Source organism: Gymnoscopelus microlampas (genome assembly GCF_963454915.1).
Source record: "Gymnoscopelus microlampas genome assembly, chromosome: 12".
Lineage (NCBI taxonomy): Eukaryota > Metazoa > Chordata > Actinopteri > Myctophiformes > Myctophidae > Gymnoscopelus > Gymnoscopelus microlampas.
Window position 1 is genome coordinate 2,409,627 of NC_139949.1, and position 26,234 is coordinate 2,435,860.

At 42.3% G+C, this 26,234-nt stretch overlaps 1 protein-coding gene across 1 annotated transcript; it reads left to right on the forward strand.

Annotated features, from left to right (window-relative positions):
* Positions 1-16,519: 16,519 nt before the first annotated feature.
* On the forward strand, positions 16,520-25,386 carry LOC311056777 (E3 SUMO-protein ligase ZBED1-like; the record flags this gene model as incomplete). The annotated part of the gene is made up of 5 exons (XM_084073583.1): positions 16,520-17,341; positions 17,548-17,994; positions 18,258-18,381; positions 18,635-18,784; positions 24,848-25,386. The coding sequence occupies 5 exons, from the start codon at positions 16,520-16,522 to the stop codon at positions 25,384-25,386; spliced, it is 2,082 nt and encodes a 693-aa protein (XP_083929709.1).
* Between the last annotated feature and the right edge of the window lie 848 nt (positions 25,387-26,234).

Below are 26,234 nucleotides of genomic sequence, written 5' to 3' on the forward strand. Positions count from 1 at the left end.
CTTAAACAAGTGAAAAGAACAGCCCACCTCTTGCTTTCAGCAGAACCCCCCCTAGTACGGCGGGATGTCACCTTCCATGGACCGAAAACATCTAAACAGACACAGAAGAACGGAGGCCCTGGGGTGAGTCGGTCCACAGGTAAGTCTGACATTTGCTGCTCAGCTGACTTCCCTCTAAACTTCCGGCAGATTACACATTTGTGGATTACGCTAGAGATGACCTTCTTGCCCCCAATAATCCACAAGCCCCCGATCACACTGCCCCCTCTGTAAGGTGACGTTGGTGAGCAACATGTTCGTGGTAGTGTCTCACAAACAACTTAGAAATGTGGTGGTTCTTGGGAATGATTATTGGGTGTTTTTCTTCCCATGTTAGATCAGAAGTTGTCAAACGGCCCCCAACTCTGAGCAAAGAGTCCTTATCAAGGATGGGGTTGAGTTTCTTTACTGGACTAGACTTCATGATTTCTTTGCCTTCCTTTAAACACGTAATCTCTTCTTTGAAACACTCTTGCTGTACACACTTGAGGACAGTGTTTTGTGCTTGCAGGGCAAGGTCAGTGTCATCTTTGTTTGCTGAGATCTGTCCTAACATGATTGTTTAAGTTAGATTTTGAATGTAATTAGTACAGCTACTACAACATGTGATGTTTTTGCAATCTTGTGATGCATAAGAATATGTTTGGATTATGACACAAATGTTTGTGTTTTCTATTTTCTGTATTTTCAGTTTTACAATTTAAGTGACCCTCAGTAAAGAACCCTAAACGATGCCAGTGTCTAAGGAGCTTTTTTGGGACCACTTTGTAAGCTGTCTGCCAAGCCATACAGACTCTATACGTATTGTAAGGGCAGAACAAGATTGCAAAAACATCACATGTTGTAGTAGCTGTACTAATTACATTCAAAATCTAACTTAAACAATCATGTTAGGACAGATCTCAGCAAACAAAGCTGACACTGACCAGCAAAAGAGGGTGACTACCTGCAAGGCCTCGCCTATTTAGACAACTCAAGAGGGGTCAGCCCGATAGCTGAAAAACTACCATATCATTTGCAGGAAAGGTGGATAATGCATGTTTCTAGATATAAGACAGATCACCTAGTTACCTACCCACCTTTCTCTGAGTTTGTCAGGTTTGTCTATGAACAAGCGAAGGTACGAAATGACCCCCGTTTCGCTACTTTAGCTTCAGGCAGTGCCAGCAGCTGTAAACCAGAGAAACCTGCAAACCAAGGTTACAGACCTGCCGTGGCGGTACGGAAGACAGATGTGAAATCAGAGTCAGAAATTAATCCTTCTCTTCAATCTGAGTCTCAAGAGAGTCAGCCAAAGATTGCAACAAACGATCCACGTAAAGAGTGCCCTCTTCATCACATGCCACATCCTCTCAGAAATTGTCGAACCTTCAGAAACAAACCGTTGGATGAACGCAAGGCGTATCTTAAAGACAGAAACATATGCTTCAGATGTTGCTCATCAACACAACATTACGCAAAGGACTGTGATCGGCCAATATACTGTCGTGAATGCAACAGTGAAAGACACCTGTCTGCATTACATCCTGGACCGGCCCCAGTAAAGGTGACAAACGTATCCCCGCAGGAAGATCAAGGCGGGGAGCAAAGTGATAATCCAGAGGATGGAGAGTCAACCGTCACTACTAAATGTACAGAGGTGTGTGGCGAAGGAGCTACAGCGAGATCGTGCTCGAAGATATGTTTGGCAAAAGTGTACCCGGCTGGGCACAGAGAAAAGGCCACCAAAGTATACATAGTATTGGATGATCAAAGTAACAGATCTTTGGCAAGGAAGGAGTTCTTCGACATCGGAGTCAAGTCTCTTCCATACACCTTAAAGACCTGTTAAGGCATCATTGAGACAGCAGGTAGAAGGGCACAAAATGACATGGTGGAATCGCTTGATGGCAAGACACATGTTCAACTGCCAACCCTCATTGAATGTGACAGTATACCTGATGACAGGTCGGAAATCCCATCCCCAGAAATCACAAGTCACTACACTTATCTCGGACCTCTTGCAAACCAGATTCCACCTGTTGATCATGACGCCAACATTCTGCTATTGCTTGGAAGAGATGTCCTTGAAGTCCACAAGGTGAGACAGCAGTACAATGGACCTTACATCTTGCCATTCGCTCAACGTCTCGACTTAGGTTGGGTTTTTGTGGGAGAAGTCTGTTTGCAAGGAGCTCACAGGACTACTACGGTCAATGTCCACAAGACAAACATCCTCAGTAATGGCCGTCCATCTTATCTTGAGCCTTGTCCTAGACACCTTGTCTTTAAAGAGAACTACAAGAACTCTGACACATTTGATGAGATCAGCAACCTCGGGAGCGAGGTGTTCAAACAAACTCCAGAAGACGACAAGATAGCCTTATCCATTGACGATAAAGCCTTCCTTGATATAATGCAGAAGGACGTGTACAAAGATGATACAATTAGGTGGGTGGCACCTCTAACATTTCGATCTCTAAGAAGACGTCTTCCAAACAATCGGAGCCAAGCAGAAAAACGGCTTACGTCACTGAGACGTACTTTACAGAAAAGGCCAGAAATGAGGGAACATTTCCTTGGATTTATGCAGAAGATGTTTGATAGCGAACAGGCCGAACCTGCCCCACCTCTACATATTAAGTAAGATGAGTGTTGGTATCTCCCAATATTCGGCGTTTACCACCCTCAGAAACCAAATCAAATACGAGTCGTATTCGACTCAAGTGCAAAACACGAAGGCATCTCACTCAATGACACGCTCTTAAGAGGTCCTGACCTCAACAACTCACTCCTGGGAGTGTTGATGCGCTTCCGCAGAGAACAAATCACAGTCACAGCAGACATCGAACAGATGTTCTACTGCTTTATCGTACGTGAAGATCATCGTGACTACTTGAGGTTCCTGTGGCATCAAGACAATGATCTCTCAAAGGACCTGGCAGAGTTTAGAATGAGGGTGCATGTGTTTGGCAACAGCCCCTCCCCTGCCGTAGCCATTCACGGCCTAAGAAGAGCCACAGAGAAGCAGAGAAGCAGAGAAGCAGAGAGAGATGGCGGACGAGCTTTGGAAGTCAGATCTCTACAGGCAAAATGGGACAGCCTATAACAGAGAAATGGCCAGAATAATCTCCAAGTGTACTAGACTGAGTAAGGATGGACGTGAACAACAGGAGGAGGTGGACCTACAGAAGATTGACTCCAAAGACGATGAAGTGTAATACTGTCGCAGGATGAGGCGGATTGAGTTGGAGATAAAGAAGCGGGAGAATGCTGAAGTCCATGCTGAATCTGACATCACTGAAGTGAGCCCGCCTAGGGAGCCAGAGGCCCTGGTTGCCCCAGAGCCTGTAGCCAGCACCTCAACTGAACACATGGATGAAGAGGAGTGCGAGGAGAAGAAAAGCTTTAGTTGTACAGATTGTGGCAAACAATTCACTCGCAAAGGTTCCTTTAAGATGCACATGAGAAGCTGTTTGCTTGTACAGTTTGTAACAAAAGCTTTAGACAAGCTCAAACTCTGAAAACACACATGAGGATTCATACAGGTGAAAAGCCGTTGGCTTGTACAGTTTGTAACAAAAGCTTTAGACAAGCTCTAAAAACATCACATGTTGTAGTAGCTGTACTAATTACATTCAAAATCTAACTTAAACAATCATGTTAGGACAGATCTTAGCAAACATAAAAACATGAGCTTTAAGATTTTGAATGTAATTAGTACAGCTACTACAACATGTGATGTTTTTGCAATCTTGTGATGCATAAGAATATGTTTGGATTATGACACAAATGTTTGTGTTTTCTATTTTCTGTATTTTCAGTTTTACAATTTAAGTGACCCTCAGTAAAGAACCCTAAACGATGCCAGTCTGCCAAGCCATACAGACTCTATACTATACATATTGTAAGGGCAGAACAGTAAAAAGACTTATCTTGTCCAAGGCCTGATAGAAAGGATTCACTCAACATGCAGAGTGCTCTTGACAGTGTGCTGGTTTGCACTGAACTGATTCAGAAAACTAACTAATCCCCTAATTAACTCACTTGGTGAGCCTGACCAGGTGTAGAGGATTACCAATTTGGCTAAAGTACATACCACATACAATGTACTGTACATGCAAGGCCTCAAGGTGGCAGTATTACACACATAAAGATAGACAGCACACTGCAGCAAGCACAGTTCAAGTTCAAGTTGAATTGTATTAAAGGTGTAAAATCACACAGGTGTGTCAATACATTTACAAAAACAGTTATCAATGCATTGATGTATTGATATTTAGAAAAGTCTGAATTATGTTTTTACATAATTGTGCTTTTATTGCAGGCAATCTAAAGCAGGAGATTAATAATTGAATACAAAGTAAATAATTGTACTAAGATTTTTTTATCAAGTTAATTCAAGAAAAAAAAATAGATAACAAAGTACGTAATAATAACCATACCACCATAACACATAATATCACCATACAGTAGCTGTAGGGCATACATCTTGTATTATCTTGTTTTTCATAAAATAATAACCTGTTGTATACTTCATGTGACAGTGTCACGCATGAATAGCAAAACTAACAGATCTACAAGCTCACTTGTACATCGGCTATTTTCATTTCTCTGCTGTCCGGCAGAAACCAGCTAACTCCAAAATGTTCATTTTTCAGGAAATGAAAAAAAGTGGAGTTAGGAGTTTTGTTCATCATTGATAAGAACAGCTGAATGGACCTCCAAGCTCACAATGAGGTTGGAGGTCAAAAGGGGGTGGAGCCTGGAGTCAGCAAAACCTCTGGTGGAGTTAGCTGGTTTAGCAGAAAGTTTGAGAATCCAATGGAGTTAGCTGGTTTTGTCAAAAGCGCTTTTTAATGCTTTTCAATATTCAATATTTCAATTCAATATGTTTTTTTACCAACACACAGACATAAAGGGTGTTCAATGGCCCTGATTTATGGAAAAAAATATGCAAATTGTCAAAATGGAGTTAGCTGGTTTCTGCCGGAAAGCAGCGATTTGTACTTCATTTGTACGTTTTTGAACTTAGTACATGTGCGTGTGTGCGTGCGTGTATATCTTCTCCACTAGTCTCTCCCATTTTAGTCAAGTTTTCATTTGTTGACAAAATTGTCAATTAAGTCAAGTTTTAGTCTTGATGGATTTTATTTAGTTTCATCAGTATAAAAAGGTAGTCGACAGACATTTTTCATCATAGTCGACGATTGTGCTCAACAGTGCAGACTGGTGCAGAGATATCTACCATTACACCATGACACCCTACATGTCCACACATTATAATGTATTTATTACACAGCTTGGTTCTGATTGGTCAATCGCTGAATTCAGCTGTCTGCAATGATTAACAGTACATGGTGATTGGTTGTTGCTGTATCCAACATGGCAGCCATGATTGGTTGTTGCTGTATCCAACATGGCAGCCATGTGTACAATCAGTCATTTTACAGCTAAACATAAACTAAATAATATTTTTTGGGAAAACATTTGAGATGAGAAATAAACAATAAAGAACAGAATATAGATTCAAGCAACATCTCCTATGGAGTTTTGTGAGCCGGCCTGTTGCACTGGGCACATCTGACCTGGTATCATTTAATGCACGCTATGTCTTTACTCTAAGATACTAAATCCATTTAAAAACAATTTAATGATTTAATTACATTTTGTGTTTAGAAGTAAACCTTGTCTGTCTCTCCTAATGAATGATGTAGTCATTGTTTAGAAATAAACCTTGTCTGTCTCTCCTACCTTTTTCAAAATGCACATTTAGTAAAAAGGCGTTTGGCCTTTCAGCCACACGAAAACAGATGAAAAAGTGAAAATTTTCAAAAATATCCGATTCTGTGGAACTGTGTAGACATGCCAATTGTTGCTTTTAGCGGTGAGCATGCGCCTGGGAACGACAACAATAAATATGACGTCTATTTAACTGGTTGTTTATGTTTGCTTGGCAATTTTGGGACTAATTTGCAACTTTACAACTCAACTTAGCATCGTTACATGAACTGCACCACTTCACCAGCATGCCAAGGCTTCTGCTGTGGCCAATATTACTTTAAAGTCCGCAAGAAACAACGGTTTTGGATCTGACCCGGTCCAACCAGCATCTGGTGGGACAATTTCTTGACAGGGGCTTTGATTGAGGAGGAGTGGAGGGAAATCTTCTGCATGTCCAGAGCATCACTAGTTTTTTTAGTGAGCTTCTTCGTCCTTACGTAGAAGGGGAATTAACGGTGATGAGTTTTCCAGAATCAACGGTGATGAGTTCTCCAGTACATATTTTGATAAAAGGTACTGATAGATTTGATGAATATGTATTTCATTTGTATGTGCCTGTACCCTCATATTTGGTAGGAGACAGCCTGATAGCTATTGTTTTTGCTACTGTCTATCTGAGCTTGTCCAACTAGACGTCTGGGCCCACCGATCTGTGTCAAAGTGTGTGTCTTATCGTATTTCTTCCCGTCAAGAGAGCCTGCCACACAGCCTTGTTGTTATGTGCATAGGGGTAGGTACGCACTGTAGGATATTTGGTCCAATTATGCTGTCAGGGACCTTTTTCGGCGATCGTCGACAAAACCACCCGATCTGACGCAGATCGGCCTTTGATCGGCGAAATAATGCTCGCTGTGTGTGGAAGGCTCTGCGAGAAGATCTTAGCGCTCGGCGATGGCTTCCCACAGTTGCCACTGTCGCAAAATTGCTTGCTCAGGGTCGGGCGGGTCTCTTCTCTACATGTAAAGTGTCTTGAGACAACTTTTATGATTTGGCACTTTAATAAAATTGAATTGAATTGAATTCCCGACCGTTTCAGATATCTTGCCGGTTTGATATCTGCCTCTGTCACCGACTGCAAATCATGCAACATGAAAGGGGGCTGCGATCAGCACTGCGAGCAGTGAGTTGTTTCAACAAATGAGAGAACAGTACGAGGTAGCTGGGGGAGTGTTGCTGAACATATAAGATGCTGGGGTCAGACCCAAACAAACGGGAGACAATGGCACCGAAAAAAAAGCGAAAGCAGAAAACAAAACATCCACAACACACATGGACACCAGAAAAGGATGGTCGAATGGCAGCGCTCTGGCAGGAGCAGCACTTGCTGTATGACATTTCCCATGAGAAGTGGAATTGCAGGAAATGGCCAGTGCTTTGGAAATGGCAGGTGATACATGTATATTTATTTACTGTAGGCCTACCTAGTTTATTCTGTTGTAACAATAAAGGATGCATTTAGGCTATAGCAGTTCCAAACAGACGCAACATAATTTCACCATTCATTTGCTTTTTTTTTTTTCAAGTGAAAGAACGTGAAACGAGGCAATCGTCACTGAGAACACAGTATTCGAAACATTTGAAGCCAGCAAAAAGTGGTAGTGCACCCAAGCCACAGACAAGCAGGACAACGTGGCTTTTGAGGGTGATGGCTTTTTTAAAGCCTCACATTGCCCATCAACCATTTGTGACCACTATGTATGCCTAAACATTTACTTAAAGTACTAAATGTAAAAGTAGGCTGCTCATTCTGCAGAATGTATAAAAAAACGTTTTGAAATGAGCAGATCTAAAAGCTCGAGCTTGTACATCGATTATTACAAACAACTCCCGAAGCATGTGAAATGCCTTCACCGGCTTCCCCGTCACCTGCACTCTCATCAGCACCAGCATCCTCACCTGCAACATCAACTGCAAGCACCAGTGCCAGCAGGAAGGCACAAGGGGGAGTCAAACGTTAAGGGGGGGTCAACTGAGGGTGCATTTCTCCTTTCCGACATATCGCCTTTCCGACGTTGACTAACCCTATACCTAACCCTAACCCTAACCTTAACCGCACGCGGAAGCCACTAGTCGGAGTGGCGAGATGTCGGAATGGAAGGAGCACCCCGTCAACTGACAATGAAATCGAACTGCAAAAGCTTGTGGTTCTCAAACAGATGGCAGCCTAACTTACCTCAGAACCAGAAGACCATTTAGCAATTTTTGGAAAATAGGTAGCCAATGAAATGAGGCAAATTCAAAGAGGGAGCAAAATCCCAAAATTGAAAGTGAAGGTCATGACATTAGTGAGTGAGTTTTGAGGTGACTGTAAAGTCCAATGCGAGAGCCACATGGTCTATTGCAATGAGGGCATATGAAGTCAGTATTTGTTGTGGTCTTGGCTGCAGTAACCATCTTTCTCCCCTGGCGTTTCCTTTCCCTCGCCTCACTCCTCTCCTCTTCAAAACGCTGAAGTCCAGCATGGCATAGTTGCCTCCACAAAGGACGTTCTGAAGCAGAGCTTTCCAGGTGGGTATGCTGTAGTCCACATCTCTACATCTATTTTTGTTTTTTGTTTTTCTTCTTACACAGACACACACACATAACAAACACACACACATAAAAAACAAAATAATTAAAACGGCCTGCCTCAGGCGACTATAAACAAACAAAAAACAAAATAAATAATAAAGACCAGCCTCTGGTGTCTCTGTTTTTTTTGTTTTTTTTTTACCCACACACACACACACACACACACACACACACACACACACACACACACACACACACACACACATAACAAACAAACACACGCGCATAAAAAACAAAATAAATAAAACGGCCTGCCTCAGGCGACTATATCCACAAAATAAAATAAAATGGCCTGCCTAGGTGACTATGTACAAACAAAAAACAAAATAAATAATAACCAGCCTCCTGTTTTTTTGTTTTTGTTTTTTATACACACATAACACACACATAACAAACGAAAATAAAATAAAAGGGCCTGCCTCAGGCGACTAAGAAAAGAAAACATGACTTAAACTCTGCGTAACTCTCGCCTCTGGTGCCTGAAGGCTACAAATGTTCTTGCCGCCATTCTCTGGGTGAAACAATTGGCCCTGTGTGCCTCATAGGCCTCTCTGACCGTGCCTGTCAGGGGGATGAGTGCCTTCTCCTCCTCTGACCACCTTCTGCTGGACCCCACTGGCAACATGTCCCTTGCCACCGGTACGTCCTTGTTGGGGTCCAGCAGCTGGTGGTCCTCCTGCTCGCGGAGCACTGGCTCCTCAGCTTTTAGGTCCACCTCCAGGGCTTCCCTCTCGGCCTCAGCCTCCCCCTCAGCCCCTGTCTCTGCCCGTGGTGTCACAGTGGGTACCAGTCGCCAGCGTATATCGTTGGCTAACTGGTAGAGGGTGACCTCTCCCCTCGCTGTGGATAGCCTCACCTGTGGGAAATTGCCCAATATCCCCAGTCATCCGCTGCTGGGTGAGGGCCAGGTTTCCCAACAGGCGTGCAAGTTTGGCGTAATTGATGAACAGGCCGTTCATCATCATGCCAATGGCACTGAGGATACAAAGTGTGGTGAGGACTTTCTCCTGTACGGCTGGGTTTCGGTGGTTCAGGAGCTGGTGGGGAATTCTCTGCAACACCTGGGGCAACCAGGGAAGCCCCCGCTCCCTGAAGAGAGATAATTTTGACTCGTATAGTTCGTCTTCCTTGACCAGCTGGTCGAGAATGGCCACTGTCAAGGTCTGTACCCTGCTTACTTCGACCACAGGGGCCGATCCCACTCTGTGGATTACAGCCATGTTTGACACGCCGGTCAGGCTAGGGTGGTGGTCTGGGCGGTGATGATCCAAGGGGCCCTGGTAGTTGGCGGCCTCGTGCAAGGTGTAAGCCGTAAACACCTTGCCCTGGCTGCCAACTACCCGGTGCAGCCTATATCGGGACCAGAGCAGGTCCACGACCCCTGTTTGTCCGTCGCGACACCAAGAGACCGGTGGGCTCAGTCTTTGATTGAGGCACGAGGGCCCAATGGAGCCGCCACCCACCATCAGGGTATGCGAGAGTGGACCCATGCACATGGGTCCACGCCCGCATCACCTCGGCACTCATCTCCTGGATTGGCACATGCTTTCTGAGCATGTGCCATTTGAGCTGGTGGCCCCCCAACACCAGCTCTGGCACAAACAGGTAGTGCATGGCACTGCATATGGAACTGGCCTTGGTCAGCTCCACCACCACCCCGTCTATGTCCTGGGAGAAGTCAAAAAGTCTTGAACTCTCGCCGACAGGCACACAGACGGGGTGGATGGTTGGAGGCCGCCCATCCCTCCTCAAAAACCCTTCCATGTGCCATACTCTTGGAATGTGGCCAACAATTCACGTCCGTTGGAGATGCAGACATGGGGCATGGTAGGCGTAGGGCCAGGCACAGGGGCAGGGAGAGGGTGGTGGGCGGTGGCGGTGACTCGCGCACTGACTGGACCAAATGTTTTAGTTTGAGGCACTTACATGTGCATGTGCAGTGCAGCCTCTTCCCTAATAATGTCATCCATGGCAGTCACAGGGGGAGGGACAGGGGCAGTGGTTAGGGTGTGGCGGGTAAGGAGGGCTGGTGGCAGAGGACGCACGTGGAGTGCGGCCTCTTCACTTATCATATCCTCCATTATGTTGTCAGGAATTTGCCAATGGCTCTTTTTTAAGATAAACAAACAAAATGGATTAGGGAAAAAACAAAATGGCAGGGCTCCCGCAGGGAATTGCGATTTTTTTAAATAAACAAACAAAATGGATTAGGGGGGAAAAAATGGCAGGGCTCCCGCAGGGAATTGCGAACAGTACAGTTTTGCTTTGAACAGGCTGTTTGGCGTAGCATCCGCAGAACAATTGCATAACTCCTCTAAGGCCAAGGGGGTATATGTGTTTGGCGTGACAGTTGCAATTGTGGTTGCGTTTTTTTTTTTTAGCGGCCATTTTTTTAGGACCTGAGCAGATAGCAGGGTAGCAAGCCGATCACGCTGATATATTTCTTCTCTCTGTACGATGCCGGGAACTAAGTTTTTAAGTCAATTCAATTCAATTCAAAGGGCTTTATTGGCATGAGAAAACATACGTTTACATTATCAAAGCAGAAAGCACAATACAACAATACAGCAAAACAATCAAAACAAAAAATATGTACATTTGAAAGTCAGAATCTTCAATAGACATATTTCTATGTACCAAGATCACTGGGTGCAGGTCCTAAGTCATTACAGGTCCTTTTGCAGGTCCTAGGTCATTACCCTGAATCCCTTGCTCCAAATCCGCCATTTTGGGAGAGAAAAAAATACTTTTGAGCATATCTCTGCAACCGTACATCCGTTTTGAAAAATGATTGCCCACTTCCATCCCACGCCCAGTTAGCCCATATGCAGACCATGTTGGCCCGGCATGGGCTTGCCCAGTTCAAGCCCGTGCCCAGTTAGCCCATATGCAGACCATGTGGGACCCTCACAATATGCCCAGTTCAAGCCCATGCCCACTTGGTACCCAAGTAGCCCGCATTGTATATATATATATATATATATATATATATATATATATATATATGTATATGTATATGTATATGTATATATATATATATATATATATGTGTGTGTGTGTGTGTGTGTGTGTGTGTGTGTGTGTGTGTGTGTGTGTGTGTGTGCATATATATATATATATATATATATATATATATTAGGGCTGGGACTCGAGTAAAAAAAATAATCTAATTAATTAGAGGCTTTGTAATTAATTAATCTAAATTAATCGCATGTTTAATCGCATATCAATATTTGACCTGAGAAGCAATTTCTTTTCAGGTAAAACAGATTTTGGTATATGTGTGAATCAATGAGTGAATACATAAGTTTAAGCAACAAAAAATAGTTCTACACACAACCGTGTTTTTATCCATGCTTCCATCAGAGAGTTTTTTAAATCTAAATTTCCCATCCACTGGGCCAAGCAAAGCAGTCTGATCGGCTTCTTGTCCCATTGCGTGCACTGGGGTGTGTTGGCTGTTGGTTGGTGCACTGGTATGATCGGTACACCTAAAACTCGTCCAGTGAGAGGTTCTGTGGTGCATAAACTAAGCGCGATTAAAATGCGATACATTTTTTTTTTTTTTTTTTTTTTTTTTTTTTTTAAGATTTGTTTTTGGTATTTTTTTATTGTTTTTTATTGGAGAGGGACAGGGAAAGTAGTCTGACAGGAAGAATGGGGAGAGAGATGGGGGGAAGAAATGCAGGAAAGGCCGACGGGAACGGGACGCGAACCCGCGGCACACTGCTATTAAGGATTTGCAACCAGGGTGCCTAGACCGCGACGCCACGGTCTAGGCCGCGATACATTTTTTTAATCGCGTTAATTTTCTGTAATTAATTAATCTAAATTAATCAGTTAAAGTCCCAGCCCTATATATATATATATATATATATATATATATATATATATATATATATATATATATATATATATATTTTTTTTTTTTTTTTTTTTTTTTTTAGCGATTAGAGGGTTAGAACTGGTATCACAAAAGTGGGTTCCATATGGGCTATGTACGGGCTAAGTGGGCATGGGTTAGAACTGGTCACACATGTCTGGGTCCCATAAGAGTTATGTGTGGGCTAAGTGGGCATGGGTTAGAACTGGTCACCCATGTCTGGGTTCCATATGGGCTATGTACGGGCTAAGTGGGCATGGGTTAGGACTGGTATCACAAAAGTGGGTTCCACATGGGCTATATATGGGCTAAGTGGGCTTGGGTTAGAACTGGTTTCAGTTTGTCTGTAATAGCGTATTGAATCATAATTAACGTGACTGTAATATTAAATCATCGTTTCTCTTCAGTGTGCAGTTGTTTTTTTTCAGGCTGTTGTGGGCTTGTCATTGTGCTCATTGTTGTACAATTTTGGGAAGACCGCATGGCTAATTTGCATATGTGTAATATATTCACGTGGATATGCAAATGAGCCATGCGGTCTCTGGTCTCATAAGAATGAAAACAAACGGCACCCATGGATCATAGCGGTCTGTTACGGTCATGGATGAACTTCAACCTGGTGTTTGTGCTGTCTTTCTGTCTTTTGTGTGGGGAAAAAAACAGAAAACCCCCCAAAATTCACCAGCCCCCGAAGGTAAGGACTTCCAGCGCGCCTGGCTTTTTCTATTTTTTATTGGGATAAAAAGTATCCCATAAAAAGTGCTAAATGTTTTAATTAAGTAAAAGTATCAATACTTGCAAGTAAAATTCTGGTATCAAAAAGTATTTGAGTAAAAGTACAATATTGGTATCAAAATTTCACAAGTTTTAAAATGTCAAAAAAACATTTGAAATAGCAGATCTACAAGCTTGCAGATCGGCTATTTTCAAATAGCCAAAGTTTAAGGCTTAAAGGGATATGTTTTGTAATAATAATCAAAATCTACAAACTAACCAAAGTTTTCAAATAATTGTAGCTAGTAAAAGTACAATATTTTCCTTTGAGAGTGGAATAAAAGTACTGAAAATAGGCAAGTCAGTAAAGTAAAAAATACCTAAAAGTGCGCCAGTACTTGAGTAAATGTACTTAGTTACTTTATGTAACGGGACCGAGAAAGATACACTGCTGGTTCCAACTGGTTTTACACATTTGTTTTATTTTGTTGCTTTCTCTGCAAAATAGATATAACACGGTTCAGTATCACACACTGCTTCTGCACAACATGCATGTGTCTTCACTGAACAAACTCTCACTGGCATTTTAAATCACTGGCAATAACATCAAAATCACATTACTAAATCCAAAATATAACCATTACCTAATATTCAATCAAGTCACAGTATTAACATTCACATTAGTTCACTTCTTCCTGCTTTCCAAAATAAATCACTTTCCTGTATAGTATAAACCCAATATTCATATTATATATCACATCACATTACATAAGATCACCATATCATCACAGAAGGCACAGTATTAACTCACTTCAGCCCAATTTAGCACACACTGCCCTGTCATGGCTTCTGCCTTCTGCACAGGCTACAGCTACTAGAAGCAGGCCTCATGCTAGTTGCTAATCATGGCTACCTCACTCTGCATATTTCCCCAACAACCTTACACACAGTTTAAGTACAATCCCAAGTGCATTCCTACTATAAATCATCCCATAACATAATCCCCACATCATGTGCATTCCCAGTAGAGATGCCGCGATTCGATTAACTGATCGGATATCGGCTCGATATCAATGAAAAATTGTGGATCGAATCGGATCGAATCGCAGCAAAATGACCGATAAAACGCTGCGATTAAAGCACTCCATTCCAGTAATCCGCTCCAGCACTTTGATCCTTCCTACTCCGAGCACGTTGGCTACAGCCAGTGTTGCCATGTCGGCTTATTATAAGCGACTTTGGGCTTTTTTTTCTGTAAAGTTGCTTGTAAAAATCGGTAGTTAAGCGTTGCGGTTTTTGGGACTCATTTCATCGTGTATTTGCTTATTTAGGCTTGCTTACTTTTTTTTTGTAATTATTGTTTAAACCAGGGGTTCTCAAATATTTTTATAAATGTTTTGTGCCCAGGTTTTCCTAGACCTGGTTGCTTATTTCTCTCACAAAATTTGGCTCCAGCATGCAGCGCACCGGTGTTTGTTATTAGCACGGCTGGAGGCTAACTCTGGCCCATAGTATTAGCAGAACTTCAGTACGAGCAGAAAGAAAGCAGCGATGTCAGCCGTGTGGGAGTTTTTCGTGTTAAAAGCCCAAACGGACCCAACAGCCCAGTGCAAGTCATGTCTAAAAGACGTCCCACGCGGTGGCAACGTCGGTACACGGTACAACACGACCAACCTTATTAACCATCTTAAAAAACACCATAAAGCCCTATATTTGGAATATGAAAAAGCTACAGAAAAAAAGAAAAGACGACGACACTCTGGCCCCCAACAACCAACGTTGCCAGAGACATTTGAAAAGCGTGAAAAAAGAGAGAGCAAGAAGGCAAAAGAAATAACAGAACACATTGCCCAGTTTATAGTGCTGGATGACCAGCCACTGTCTGTGGTAAATAATGTCGGATTTCAACGCTTAATAGAGCACCTAGAGCCTCGCTACGATATTCCCAGCCGCAGCTATATTACTGACACAGCCATCCCGAAGATTCATAAAGAAGTGCAAGGTTTTCTGGCGGCATATGTGGACAGTGCAGAAGCAATTGCAATTGTACGATGTCCTTACTGAGTCTGACTGCGCACTGGGTGGACCCCGACTTCACCCTGAGGAGAGCGGTGTTACATGCACGCGAGTTTAAAGGTTCACACACAGCTGATGCCATCACGGGCGCCATAAATGAAATGCTGCTTGATTGGAAGATCGACAAAAAGAAGGTCCATGTCATTTTAAGAGACAATGCCTCTAATATGAAAAAGGCTATGGATCAGTTAGGTGTGGGAAGCCTAGGATGCTTTGCTCACACTCTACAGCTCATTGTGCATGAAGGGCTTTTGTCACAGCGAGCTGTAAGTGATGCATTAGCCAACGGGAGAAAAATCGTGGGCCACTTTAAGCATTCCCCCCTGGCTTATGGACGCCTTTTTGACATACAAGGAGAGATGCAAATGAAACAGACACGTCTGCAACAGGATGTCCAAACAAGGTGGAGTAGTACCAAATGCATGATTGACAGCCTCGTTCATCAGAAGAGGGTACTGCAGTCCTACTCATCTGAATACAGCCTGCCAGCCAATCTAACAGGAAACCAGTGGGGTCTGTTAGAGAAGACATCAAAGGTTCTCGCCCCCTTTCAAGAGCTAACAACTAATGTCAGTGCTGCCTCAGCCACCTCAGCTGATGTCATCCCCTCTGTCCATGTCCTGATCCGCTTTCTTAATAATAGTAGAGTCAAAAATGGAGGTTCCGTGACCATCCTTTGGCAAGTAAGGTTTGACGATTGATTTGACCTCTATGGACCCTTTAGAAAAGATTTAGCCCCCAGGTCCCTCCCAAAAATCCTGGCATTTTTTGCTAGACAGTAGGCATGTGGAGATTAATCGATACGAATCGGTGCGTCGATATAAACGTGCACGATGCGAGTGCACCGGTTCATTGAATGTGTATCGGATACAATTGACGGGTGAAATCGTGATGCATCGTTCGCTGCGTGTCTGCATCGGTAAAATCGGTAAAATCCATGGTTACCTCGATTTTTTCATGTTGTATTTCGATGTAGCCTGTGTTTCCGAGGCGCATTGAATGCACCATCACTGTTCTGAACATGGACGGGAGCCGGGAGCAGCGTTGCCAGATTCTGCGAGAGAAATAAGCAGCCAGGTCTATTTAATAGCATCTAATTTACACGGTCTTGTCTTTATCTTATTCCACTCATAATTATGTCCATGTATAAGTTATGTACCTAGCCTATATAACTTCCACTTATACATATTTCTCCTTCCCTCTCTTTATGTTGTCTTTTAAAGTGTTTTCCTTTGTTGCCCTCAAATGTTTTGTGAACTTTTTTTTTTTACTTTTTTTTTGCATTGATGTTTTTGAATTTGCCTGTAAGCACTTTGGTTCAGCTTGCCTATTTGTAAATGTGCTATATAAATAAAGCTTGATTTGATTTGATTTAATGAAAACCCAATGAAAACAAGCCCAAAACAACTCGTTTCGAATCGCTTATAATACGCTGACATGGCAACAAAGAGCAACGTGTAACAACAAACAAACATGGAGGTTCGGGAGAGTGACGAGTTAGAAGAGATTTTTAATGCACCTAATAAGTACAAATCAAACGTTTGGAAGCACTTTGGGTTTTTCAAGAAAGATGGTAAACTTGTCAAGACGCACGTCATTTGTAAAGAATGCCGTGCTTCTAAACCTTACAATGGCAGCACGACAAACTTGGGGACTCACTTGAAGAGAAAGCATGGCATCGATACGACTACCGCTGCTTCAGATTCCAGTCATTCCAGCGAAGCAGATGCTAAACCGAGCTCCAGCAAAACTGGTGATAAAGGTATCTCAACTTACTTTGGCCCAGGCGGTCCTTTTGCAGCAAACTCTACCCGCGCTAAATCCATAACTGACGCTATCGCCTACTTCATCTGCAAAGACATCCAGCCTTATAGTGTTGTAGAAGATGAGGGCTTCCGACAACTCCTCCACACAATAGACCCCAGGTACAACATACCAGACAGGGGGACCTTCACTGACAAACAAATCCCCGCTCTGTACAACAAAGTGAAAAGTGAGATACTTGTGTCGCTGAGCAATGCACAAAGAGTTGCACTTACAGTGGATGGATGGACGTCTTGCGCCACTGACACATACATCAGAGTGACGGCACACCATATTGATGATGAGTGGGAAATGCAAAACTTTGTTCTACAGACCAGAGTGTTCCACGATGCCCACACAGGAATAAATCTGGGAGAGTTACTGAAGGATGTTTGCCGCGAGTGGAAGTTTGGTGACAAGAAGCCTGCGTTGGTCACAGACAATGCAAGAAATATGATATTGGCTGGAACAGAAGCCTCAATGAAGCCGCATGTGAGATGCATTGCACACACACTTAATCTGTCCTCGCAAAAAGCTCTGAAGGTGAACGAAGTGTCAACTCTCCTGGTGAAAATAAGGAGGGTGGTAACATATTTTCACAAAAGCTACAAAGCAACTGATGCTCTCTTTGAAACGCAGACCACCTGTAAGCTGGACCACCACAAGCTAATCCATGATGTCTCCACAAGGTGGAATAGTTCCCTGGAGATGTTGGAGCGTTATTGGGAACAGCAGCCTGCTGTGACGTTGGCAGTAAGGAGAGTCAGGCCAACCCGGGGAGAAGGCCTAATTGCCTCACAGAGGATGAGATGACAGTGATCCCAGAAATCATCAAACTGATGACCCCCCTGAAATTGGCAACCAAGCTCCTCAGCGAGGAAAAGACCCCCACTCTCTCCATCATTGCCCCACTACTGGCCAAAATGCGGGTGGATTTTGAGCCAGATGACGGCGATCTACCAGTCATTGTCGAGATGAAGGTGAAGTTCAGACAGGACTTTGATCCCCGTTACACCTACATCCAAGACATCCTCAACAACGCCTCAGCACTTGATCCCCGCTTCAAAGACCTGGAATTCGTGGATGATAACAACAATAAGAGGGACACGATATTCCTGGATATAACAAAAGAAGTGGAGAAAATGGTAAGAAATAGAATATGCTCAATCAGTATATTGTAGTAAGTTAGTGTCTCAGTCTTTCTCTGTCTCACTTAATGTTTTCTGTTTCAGTTTGAAGAAATCTTATATTATGTTTATTTATTTGTCATTGACATCACAATCACATTAGACAAACCAGATGTATTGCTTAAAGTGTATAGCATAGCACCAGTGCTAGTTCTCAACACTTGTCCAGAATGTCCACACTCCAATACTAATAATATCTTATCTCTGCTAATTATTGTCAGGCAGAGGGTGACAACATACTGAATGAGAGCCAGGCAGCTCAACCAGAAGTTGATGAGAGACGCCACAGAGAGGAGGTGGAAGAAAATGAAGTGGACGTGGAGGATGTTGAAGAAGAGGAGACAGGTTTGTTTTGATTGGGACTTATAACTTAACTATAGTTTACAATAGTGTGTTGATTTGAAAATGGGTGTAATATTATTGTAGACATAATGTAACATATAGTTTGTAATAGTGTATTGATTTGAAAATGGGTGTGATATTATTGTTGACATATTGTAATTTAAGTAGTTTATAATAGTGTGTTGATTTGAAAATGGGTGTGATATTATTAGACATATTGTAATCGTCTTGTCTTGTCTTGTCTTGTCTTGTCTAGATGATGACCCAGAGCCTCCCAAGAAGAAGTCAGCCTTGGACCAGCTGTTTGGAGGATTCCTCAGTCCTAGAGCACCAAAGAAGACCATGAGGGAGAGAGCTAAGGAGGAAATAGCAAAATACAGGGGGAGGGATACTTTAGCTCTGACTGGTAATGTGATGCAGTGGTGGAAAGAACAAGTGGATCTTCCACTGCTTTCAAAATTGGCCAAGAGCTACTTGTCCATTCCTGCAACAAGTGTCCCCTCTGAACGAGTGTTCAGCACAGCCGGTGACATTGTAACAGCAGAGCGCAGTCGGCTCCTTCCTGAACACGTTGACCAACTAATCTTCCTGAAAAAAAACCTGAAAAAAAGCCATATGAGATAAATCACTAAGTGAGGTGTTGGCAGTGAGAGTGGCATTTACAGAAAGATGTGAATTTTATTTTATTTTATTTGTTTTATGGACATTGCATATAAGACACTCAGTGAGAGTGGTCTGTTTACAGCAGCTGTGACTGCCAAATAATAGTTTACATTTTTCTTTGCACAAGTAGTTGTGAAAAACCTAATTGTGAAAGGTTATTATTATTTATATTTTTCATATAGAAAGCTTAATGCTTTCTGCTCCTCACTTCCGTATTAGCCTACTTGCTGAGTATTCATATTAGTATCTGTCTGGCAGACAGACAGGAATATGGACATTGTACTATTTTGAAAGTGTCACTTTAAGTCACTCATTGAGAGGGGTGTGGTGTTACCGTTTACAGCAGCTGTGACTGCCAGTAATTGTTTACATTTTATGTTACTCCTTTTAATGTTGGAGAAATCACTCAGTAATTTCTGCTCATTGCCCAGTTAGCCTATTGAAAGAGCACATCAGTCAGGCAGTCAGTAGGCCTAGTATGGGCATTGATTAATTAATTGTTATTTGCACCATGTTAATCCTGGGCAGTGCATTCTTTCTTCTGCTATATTGCCTAGAGAAAAATAATTTCATTATAACGGTCTGTCAGGGAGCTTCACATCTTTATCTTTCTGTAAGAGGAAAGAAAATGATAAATATATTAAAATAGAGGTTTCACTTCCCCACACAAAAGAAAGAAAATGTTTAGAAAATGTGTTCTTGCTTTGTTTATTATAGGCTCTGACATTTGTGATTGATCAGAATTCCTAAAATGTTGCCAGATTACACTGAAGTGGACTACACTGTCACTAAATCTATTGCTTACCAGTGTGCTCGATCGCCACCTTATAGTACAGACATCAGCCCTGCCTATCTTATACTCATGTTGTAATTTCCCTGATCAGCTTGCCACTGTAAAACTGGACTGTTTACAATCATTTCTAGTCAGTTTGTAAAAGCGTGTTATATTTTCCTGCTTTGGCTTCCTATAGCCTTTTGTTTCTTGTTTCTGGCTAGCCTATTGAAAGAGCACATCAGTCAGGCAGACAGTAGGCCTAGTATGGGCATTGGGCATTGATTAATTAATTGTTATTTGCACCATGTTAATCCTGGGCAGTGCATTCTTTAGTTGTTTTATAAGTGTACTATAACATTACACAGAAACTGTCAGACAGAGAACACTACTAGTACAAAGGCCTGAAATGTTGTGCTTTGTTGTGAGGCCAAAAATAAGTTGCATAATGTGATTCATTGTACTAGTAGAGATTATAAGCAAAATGTGTAAAGCCAAACAGCACTTTTTTGGTTGAATGTTCTGCTTAAAAGGAATAAAAACAAATCATCTGTCTGTAGTACCATACTGAATTGCATCTTCTTATTTTTTGGTTTGCTTAAAAGAAAACCTAATTTCTTTGCATCATGTTGAATCGCATCGTATCGCACCGTATCGCATCGTATCGCACCGTATCGCATTGGGTAGAACTAAATCGTTATCAAATCGCATCGCATCGGGAACAGGGGTGAATCGTATCGCACCGTATCGCACCGTATCGCATTGGGTAGAACTAAATCGTTATCAAATCGCATCGCATCGGGAACAGGGGTGAATCGTATCGCATCGTATCGGCAAGGATGCACCGTATCGCATTGGGTAGAACTAAATCGTTATCAAATCGCATCGCATCGGGAACAGGGGTGAATCGTATCGCATCATATCGGCAAGGATTCAATGTATCGCTAATGTATCGTATCGCTGGCAGTGTATCGAGACACGTATCGAATCGGCCTCAGTGATGGAGATTCACATGCTTACTAGACAGCCAAATTCAAAATGGCGCCCGGCGCCATCTCTAAAAATTAACTTTTGATCTGAATGACCTAGAATCATGTATGAAGGCACTTTTCCATACAAGTCAACCATGAGGATTCCAAATCTGACACAATTTTAATTGTAAGACCTTGTTTTGACTCCGAAATTCAAGATGGCCGACATCCAGTAGAGTAAAAACTTATACCCAGGGGGCAAAGGGGGGTATGCTGCATTTGTCCTGCCATAAAAGGTTGGCCACCAGAAATAATATCTATGACCCAGTAGGATCACAACCTATATGGACAACCCGGTCACCTTGCTGCTGGAAATCCAATATGGCCGCCTCAATATTATCAGAAAATAGCTTTGGCAATACGATACGATACGATACGATAATACTTTATTGTCAGTTCACACTGAAATTTGTCTTGCGACCCAGCAGCCATGTATGCAACAATAAACAGTTCACACATTTGACATGACACAAGAAAAACAAAACACAATACAAAATACATACATAAAGACATACAAAGACAAGAGCAATAACTTTTGAACCAGATGGGCTAGAAATAAAAACTTGGTGTCTATTTCATGGTTTCAGAGCATGAGAAACTCAATGGAATACTTATCTTTATGATTGGGTGTGTCTGGACCTTTCATTTGCATATTTCCAAGATGGACGCCACGCGAAAATGAGTTTTACTATGACTTTTACAGCAAAAAGTCTGCTTTTTAAGCAATATGAACACATTTGGTCAGTTTGAGCTTTAATTTATATGTTGTCAATATGGCTGCAGTCATAGATAATGTATGGTATTACATTTCCCCTCAGATTTATTGATTTATAGATCTATAGTTGTGGGGATGATTGCAGAGAAAATCGGAGAAAAAGCCCACAACGTATCTTATGTATCATTTTAATAAACTAAATACAATATAAACCGACACATGCACACTCCAAGACTTGCCATAAACTTCAACTTTAGGGCTATACAAATTAACATAGTGGTATGCATTCAAGTAACATAACAAAAGATAGACTACTTAGTGACAAATAGAGTAAAGGCGGAATTGAGGTTGCCTACAAAAGGTTCATTTTGACCTCTATGGTGCTGTCTTGCCTGCTTCTAAAGCCAATGATACTATGGTACAATGCTATTCACTGTCACTGTTGTCATGTGTTGCACTGATCCTGCTGCATCGTGTCTCCAGTCCCTGGCAACGGCATCCTAAGTAGCATGGAATTGCCTTCTTTGCACGGGAACAGTTTTTTTTGGCAGCCTTTGATACAGCTGCATGATATTGCCTTGTTCATTGACACAGGCCAGGCTGGCTCGGTAGATGCAAGGGGGACTGCATTGCTAGCACTGAGAGACAGCTCTTCTCAGGTGCAGGTCAAAGGCATTCTCTGTCGGGGGCAGCAGCTTTAAGAGGGTTGATCTATTATTGAGGAACGTGTACACTCTAAGCTTACTCAGGTCAAAATCCTCCTGGTGGTCCTCTTTGGATGTATATACAGCAATTGTGAGGTCTCGTGCCGGATTTATGGACGTCATCTGAGAGGGAATCATAAGAGTTTTCACCAAACTCCTCAAGTGCAGAGATCCAGACGCATGATGGCCTTGAACCATGCCTTCTTCCCAGTGAAGAAGGGATAGCTGGTGGTACAGTATCTCTGCCACTTAAACTATGGATAAAGGGCAGGGCACGACACTGTGCGAGCCCCAGTGCTGATACCATTTGATGGAGAGGAAGGTATGAATTTTGCTCTGTTCTCACCCACAGCTCTGGAAGGCATCTGAGATGGGTTGCTGCATAGTAAAGGCACATGATGATGTTGTCTGTGTCATTGGCATGGATGAGAACTCTGTCAACTTTGTCATTCTGGACGCTGTACAGGGTGTGGAGTATTATTCTTGTATCAGCCTCCTGTTGTGTGGATTCTAGTGCAGGGACATCTTCAATAGACCCCTCATTGATCACCACACTCCTTGTCTCTTCTTTAACCCCCCCACCCAGGTAAAGATGTGTTGGACCAAGGGCCGCCTTAAGTTTCTCATTTTCACACCATTCGTCACAGAGGAAACTCAATAGGTTTGCCTTGTTAGCTGACACAGCAAAAAACTCCTGAGGATCTGGAGCTGTGTAATGCATACTGACTTCATATTCTTTGGCAGGTTTTGGTCAAGCATATCTGTGTTCTTGCTCAGCTGTCTTAAGACTAGGTCCACTGTACCGGTCAAAACAGAAGTGAATGATCTCTGTGCCAGCAGGCACATCATTCAACAGCAGACGTTGGTATCGTTCAGCGATTGTTCCAAATGCTTCACCTTTCAGGAACGACCAATGGCGCATGGCATACATGGCATCAATAACTACTGCTGTTTTTATGTCTTCTGTAGGCAGGTCAGGGATGCATGCAACTTTGGTCTCCTCTTTCAGGACCTTAACAAGGCTTGCCTTGGTACCTGTTCTCATCCTGCCATCTTCCTGGAAGAGGGAAGGGGGGAAGTCACTGCACTCGTGGTTGCCTATAAAGACAAGGTTGAGTTCTCCACCACTGGCTATGATTTGGGTCATGCGCAGGAGGGCAGTAATTTCATTGCTCTTGCCAGGTGCTGAGGTTTTCCCCTTAGATATTTTAGATGATGTGTTTTGAGTGTAGAAAGTGTTAAGCTTCATTATGCTTGTCTTCTTCTGTTCACTGGACAGTGACTCACACAGTGCCTTCAGTGCCTCCCAGTTCTTTCACACTCATCAAGTCGTCCTTGACTGTGGAATCAGCACACTGTCCTGTAGATATGTTGATCATGGGTTAGTCTCCACTGCTGCCATGACCTTGACTACCATCTCTGTGTCCCGGATTACACGACTCTGACCAGACTCATGGTGTGGGTCTGCCATATTGACAACATATAAATTAAAGCTCAAACTGACCAAATGTGTTCATATTGCTTAAAAAGCAGACTTGTTGCCATAACAGTCAGCTGTCACTGTAAAAGTCATAGTAAAACTAATTTTCGCGTGGCGTCCATCTTGGAAATATGCAAATGAAAGGTCCAGACACACCCAATCATAAAGATAAGTATTCCATTGAGTTTCTCATGCTCTGAAACCATGAAATAGACACCAAGTTTTTATTTCTAGCCCATCTGGTTCAAAAGTTATTGCCAAAGCTACTTTCTGATAATATTGAGGCGGCCATATTGGATTTCCAGCAGCAAGGTGACCGGGTTGTCCATATAGGTTGTGATCCTACTGGGTCATAGATATTATTTCTGGTGGCCAACCTTTTATGGCAGGGCAAATGCAGCATACCCCCCTTTGCCCCCTGGGTATAAGTTTTTACTCTACTGGATGTCGGCCATCTTGAATTTCGGAGTCAAAACAAGGTCTTACAATTAAAATTGTGTCAGATTTGGAATCCTCATGGTTGACTTGTATGGAAAAGTGCCTTCATACATGATTCTAGGTCATTCAGATCAAAAGTTAATTTTTAGAGATGGCGCCGGGCGCCATTTTGAATTTGGCTGTCTAGCAAAAAATGCCAGGATTTTTGGGAGGGACCTGGGGGCTAAATCTTTTCTAAAGGGTCCATAGAGGTCAAATCAATCGTCAAACCTTACTTGCCAAAGGATGGTCACGGAACCTCCATTTTTGACTCTACTATAAGGAGGGCGAAGATGACCACGGGATCAAAACGATGAAAACCACCCTTCTGGATGCAGTCCGCAAACGTTTCACTAATGTGGAATCAGAGCCCCTGTACGTCGTGGCAACATTACTCGATCCACGGTACAAAGACAAGTAAGGGAATTAAAACATATTATTATATTATTATTAAAATCATAAATAAATAAATAGCACACATAGTGATATGAAGTGGGCTACAGAATCACTGTGTTTATCATTACTGTGTCTGTGAGCGCGAAAAAGCTCCAAAATACATATACAGTGATTACATTATTTGATCATTTTAAATATTTTATATTTATACCAGGTTCTTCACGAATGCAGACAAGGTGGGACATGCTAAGGAGGCATTAAGGGCAGAGGTGGTGAAAATGGAAGAAATGCTGAAAACCAGGTCTCAATCTGAACCCGTGTCAGAGCCTGCAGAGAAGACTCCACGGGTTGAGGGTGCGAGCAGCAGCAGCAGCCTTGGCAGCATCTTCGATGAGATATTTGAGAGCAGCGCAGCAGGTCCTTCTGACTCTGACCAGGTCACCTCAGGGTCAGTGATTGAAATGGAGAACTACCTCAGTGAGGCTCTTCTAGATCGTAAGAGCAATCCTTTCCAATATTGGAAAAGCATGATCACTCGATTCCCCACCCTGGCAGCAACAGCAGCAAAGTTCCTCTGTGCTCCCTGCACAAGTGTAGAGAGCGAGAGGCTCTTTAGCACAGCGTCAATTATCTTAGATGAGAAAAGGAACAAGCTGACAGCTGAGCATACTGAAATGCTAATTTTCTTGAAAAAGAATCTCCCCATCATGCTTGGACTGCAGAAAGTGGAGGAAAGTGGAGATGGAGCAAGTGATTTAGTAGTAAACTAAAAACTGAATGTTTTGTGCCCTTGTTTTCAAAATGTCAAGGTGATAATAATTATTGTTTTACTTTTAGTAGACCAATGGTAGCATTGCTTTTGGGCAGAATTTGAGCCCTGGACTCATAGCGTTGAACAGTTGGACAATATTGTGTGTGTTTTAGGGATTTTATTTATATAGGTGACTTTAGAAGTCATGACTTTTTTTTTTTACCTGGCTGAAATGACCATGTTAAACGGAACCCTAGTTTATTTTACACAGGATCTTTTAATTTATTTTTTATTTTATTTTTAAGTTAAAGTGAACCCATTTGAGACGTTTAATAATGAATGGGTCAGTTACTTTTTCTCATAACCTACTGCTGTGGAACTTGTGGACTATTATTAATAGGTTTTGTTATTTGTTCACTCTATTGCTTTAGTAGACCAATGGTAGCATTCCTTTTGGGCAGAATTGGAGCCCTGGACTCAGCGTTGAACAGTTGGACAATATTGTGTGTGTATCGTTGTAAAGGGATTTTATTTATTTTTATATTTGTGACTTTAGAAGTCATGACTTTTATTTTTTCCCCCTGAAATTACAATGTCAAACGGAAGCCAAGTTTGTGTTACACAGGATCATATCATTTATTTTGTATTTTATTTAATGCTGCTGTTTAACTTAAAGCAAACCCATTGGCACTGGTTAATAATAAATGGGTCAGTGTTTCTAAACTACTGTTGTGGAACTTGTTGACTATTATTCTGTGGAGGTTATGTTCTTTGTTTGAGTAATATCACTTGATCAATCCTTTTTTAAACATTTAGTAAAATCAATATTGATATTAATTGCCGTGCCATATCGGATCGGAATTAATC